This window comes from Perkinsus marinus (genome assembly GCF_000006405.1).
Source record: "Perkinsus marinus ATCC 50983 genomic scaffold scf_1104296948436, whole genome shotgun sequence".
Classification (NCBI taxonomy): domain Eukaryota; phylum Perkinsozoa; order Perkinsida; family Perkinsidae; genus Perkinsus; species Perkinsus marinus.
The window spans coordinates 1-3,233 of NW_003210195.1; the positions used below are offsets into that span (position 1 = coordinate 1).

The 3,233-nt window shown below is 46.1% G+C and overlaps 2 protein-coding genes across 2 annotated transcripts; both read right to left on the reverse strand.

The window, feature by feature from the left end:
- Nucleotides 1–297: 297 nt before the first annotated feature.
- Pmar_PMAR005809 (hypothetical protein) lies at nt 298–746 on the reverse strand (the record flags this gene model as incomplete). The annotated part of the gene is made up of 3 exons (XM_002778633.1): nt 298–451; nt 493–543; nt 614–746. Coding segments are annotated over 3 exons (338 nt in total), but the record flags the coding sequence as incomplete, so codon positions are not given.
- An 868-nt stretch (nt 747–1,614) lies between these two features.
- On the reverse strand, nt 1,615–2,540 carry Pmar_PMAR005810 (hypothetical protein; the record flags this gene model as incomplete). Its single annotated transcript, XM_002778634.1, has 4 exons — nt 1,615–1,755; nt 1,866–1,982; nt 2,027–2,124; nt 2,417–2,540. The coding sequence occupies 4 exons, from the start codon at nt 2,538–2,540 to the stop codon at nt 1,615–1,617; spliced, it is 480 nt and encodes a 159-aa protein (XP_002778680.1).
- Nucleotides 2,541–3,233: the final 693 nt, after the last annotated feature.

The window sequence follows — 3,233 nt, forward strand, 5'->3', positions numbered from 1 at the left end:
CCAACGGCGAGGCAAAATAGCGTCAACTTGAGAGGAATAAATCAACACTATATCAATCTGGTCTTGCAAGATGAGTTCAGTGACACATGCGTGTAATCAACTACGTGAGTTGGTGACAATATGGAAATTCTGTGGAAATTCTGGGAAATCATTATTGATTTCTGTATACTCCTATCCGAATGTTTGTGAACACTTATGATTAGTGAGGAAACTCCCGAACTCGGCTGAGGAAAACGAACGTATACTCCGACACGAAATTGGCAACTGTAATTTTCCGAGGCATTGGGATCCACTCACATTCCCTCCTTGGTCGCGACCAGCTTTACGACCGCATCAAGCCTGGACCTCCTAGGGTCTTCGAGACACTCCCCGATGTGTGCCTCCAATGGGTTGAACAATATATCGCCGAGAGCCAGATCAGTGAAGAGCTGCGAAACCCTCGTCTCTGGATCTGGCATTCAATTTCTCACTAGACGATTTCATGGTTATTACCTTTCAGTGTGGCGTACCGCTGAGTTTCGTATTCGAGAACGATAGAATCACCTGAGCCCAATGAAAGTGATTCCCAACTTTCGCGCGACTCGGAGAGCTATCCTACCATATTTTTCCGCACATTCCTCTCCAACCCAGCCTAGCTGGATGTCTATATCGACATCAGAAGGATCGAACTTATGGAATGTCGTCTTCTGCCTCCTCAAAGATGTCACTAACTCATCTGCTCGTTCCTTGCTCACAGAAGACGACATAAGAACGCAATACCTAACCGTCACAAGTTCAACTTGGTCATAATGAAAAGTTACAGGGGGTGGGCCCTTATTAAATTAACACGCTGTATGAACAGCTGAGGAGAACTCACTGTCGTCACCCCCCAAGCCGAGATTGAAAGTTACGCCCCGTTATTACACTTTCATCGAGTCAGAGACACTCTTCGATGGTCTACATAGTTGCTTAACATTAAGTTGGTTTATTTCCAACGGTATTTCCCTCAGCATCTCCGACAACGTTTCCTCGATCGTCTTGGTGCTCAACTGCCGAGTACTCACCTCACGCCCATCATCTAACAAGCCATGCCTCAATCATGGTGAACTCTAATAAGAGCAAATTAGGGAATGAAAAACAGTTCCAAACCAACCGCCTCTAGGATGATACGTGACGACACTGACTACGTTTGATATCGTGCGAATCGTTATGATAGAGGCGACGATCCAGAAATTCCATGCGGAAGTTTGGAATGTGAAAATCACCCCTACCCTTTACTACAGTATAATTTAGCTACAATATCATTCCGACGAGGTAGTAATTGATCGCTGTTCACAACCAAGAAGTTCACTGCATGAGAAAACTTGTATCTAAAAGCTCGTACCGTTTTCCACCAAAGACCACAACTCGTCCTCACATCATAGCTTTTAACAAAGGAGTGGTATGGCTTGATCGCGTGTATACTACCATAATTGGGTGATCTGAAAACACAGTCAATCCAGCAGACAGTGGCAAAAAATCATCACCGCTCAACATTGCTTCCTTCTCCGCCGCTTCCACAGACGTGACCGTCCGGTACACTATTGGCAGCTCGTGCAATATCCACCTAGCAGAACAGTACCGCGCGCCATGAAATTAAACAGCAAAGTACCTCTTCAATGTCCTTGGATTGATCTCAGCGATCGGCATCAAACTAGGAGGGATCTCGGGATGGGCTGGCATGAAGAGGAAGATTGTCGGAGTTGTCCTCGGAGTTATCGGCAATGACTTGAACAACTGACACATACAACAACCTCACATGTCTTCAGTGCCCCCTCGTTGGTTTCGCCCCTTCTTCAATGAAGAGCGGTACGTATCATTCGGACATACTTCGACCTAGTACTCACCGCCCGATCAGTATGGGAGTTGATTCTCCCAAATTTGATGTACTCCTTGAGGTCACTTGAGACCTCATCCCAGGCTGGCGCTATACTATGACAATATTCATCCAAGTCCGAATACACCTAAACACTTCGAAACTTCCCCTCCAAAACCGTCCTCCACTTACCTCGACAATCCAAATGTCAACTGAGTGGTCCATGATGCTATGATAGTTTTCACTCGTGAGCCGAGCAGAGTAGTCGCTTGGTATGGAGTCGTAACCACCTGACACTTCGGAATAGGGAGAGGAGGCACTGATGCTCACTGACTTTATATGAAATTACGTGCAATGGGGTTTCACCCGTGATATGAAAAACAACACTAATACAAAATATATTTCACGACTACTGCATAGCCCGAATATTGGGTTTATCCCAGAGTACTAAGCCACTCCACGTAGAGCGGGTGAAACTCCAATGTATACCCTATCGAATTACGATGTTTTGTTTTTCTCCCATGATTTTCTTTCTTTACTTCGTTCAACAAACTTCTTTCTAATCCGTCCATCTGAGGTCACCTCTATTAGTATCATAAACCTTCCTCTTGTTCTGATCTCCCAAAGTCTCATAGGCCTTCGCCACAGACTGGAAGCGTGCAAGGCAGCTTTCACAGTTAGGATTTCTATCAGGATGCCACTTCATTGCCAACTTCCTGTACGCATTCCGTATCTCTCCGTGCTTGGCCTTAGGATCAACATTGAGCACCTGTCAGCGACCATTCAACAGCCCTTCAAAACCCTCTACGATGAGCCAATAAGCGCTCGCCCGGCTCTGCTAGCAGTCCACGAGTTTATTTTTCTGTCTAATTCTTTTAATTGACCCTCCTCGTTGCTGCAATAGCCGAGACATCTCATTTTTAGATCGAATGCAAATGCACTATCCGAGCAAAGCTCATTGATGGCGTTGGAGAATCTACTGTGCCTAGTTCCTTATCATCTATGACCTGGTAATAGTCTTCCTCTTGGTCTCCAAGCGACCATCCTCCCATCTCCTGGTATGCCTCTTCTCCCATCTTCAACATCACCAACAACACAATTATCTAAAACGAAACTTCCTATCATGTCCGTCAGACTGAGAACAACAGAGTTATCAACTACAACTGCGTACGACTCAAAGAATCACAAGTAAGTGGTGCCCTACCGGAAGGACATAGAGCATCCATTTGCAGTCGGACCACGTGAAAGGCTGCGGCTCCCGGCGTGCTCCTGAAAGTAGTTCCCTACGCTCTGTCATACCGAAACTTTCCCACTTCTCTGCTTCCGCTCAGTGGTATCTCCCGAGGCTGCTATCTCATCCTCGGACTCCGATACTAGGGGCTCCTAAAGTGATATACAA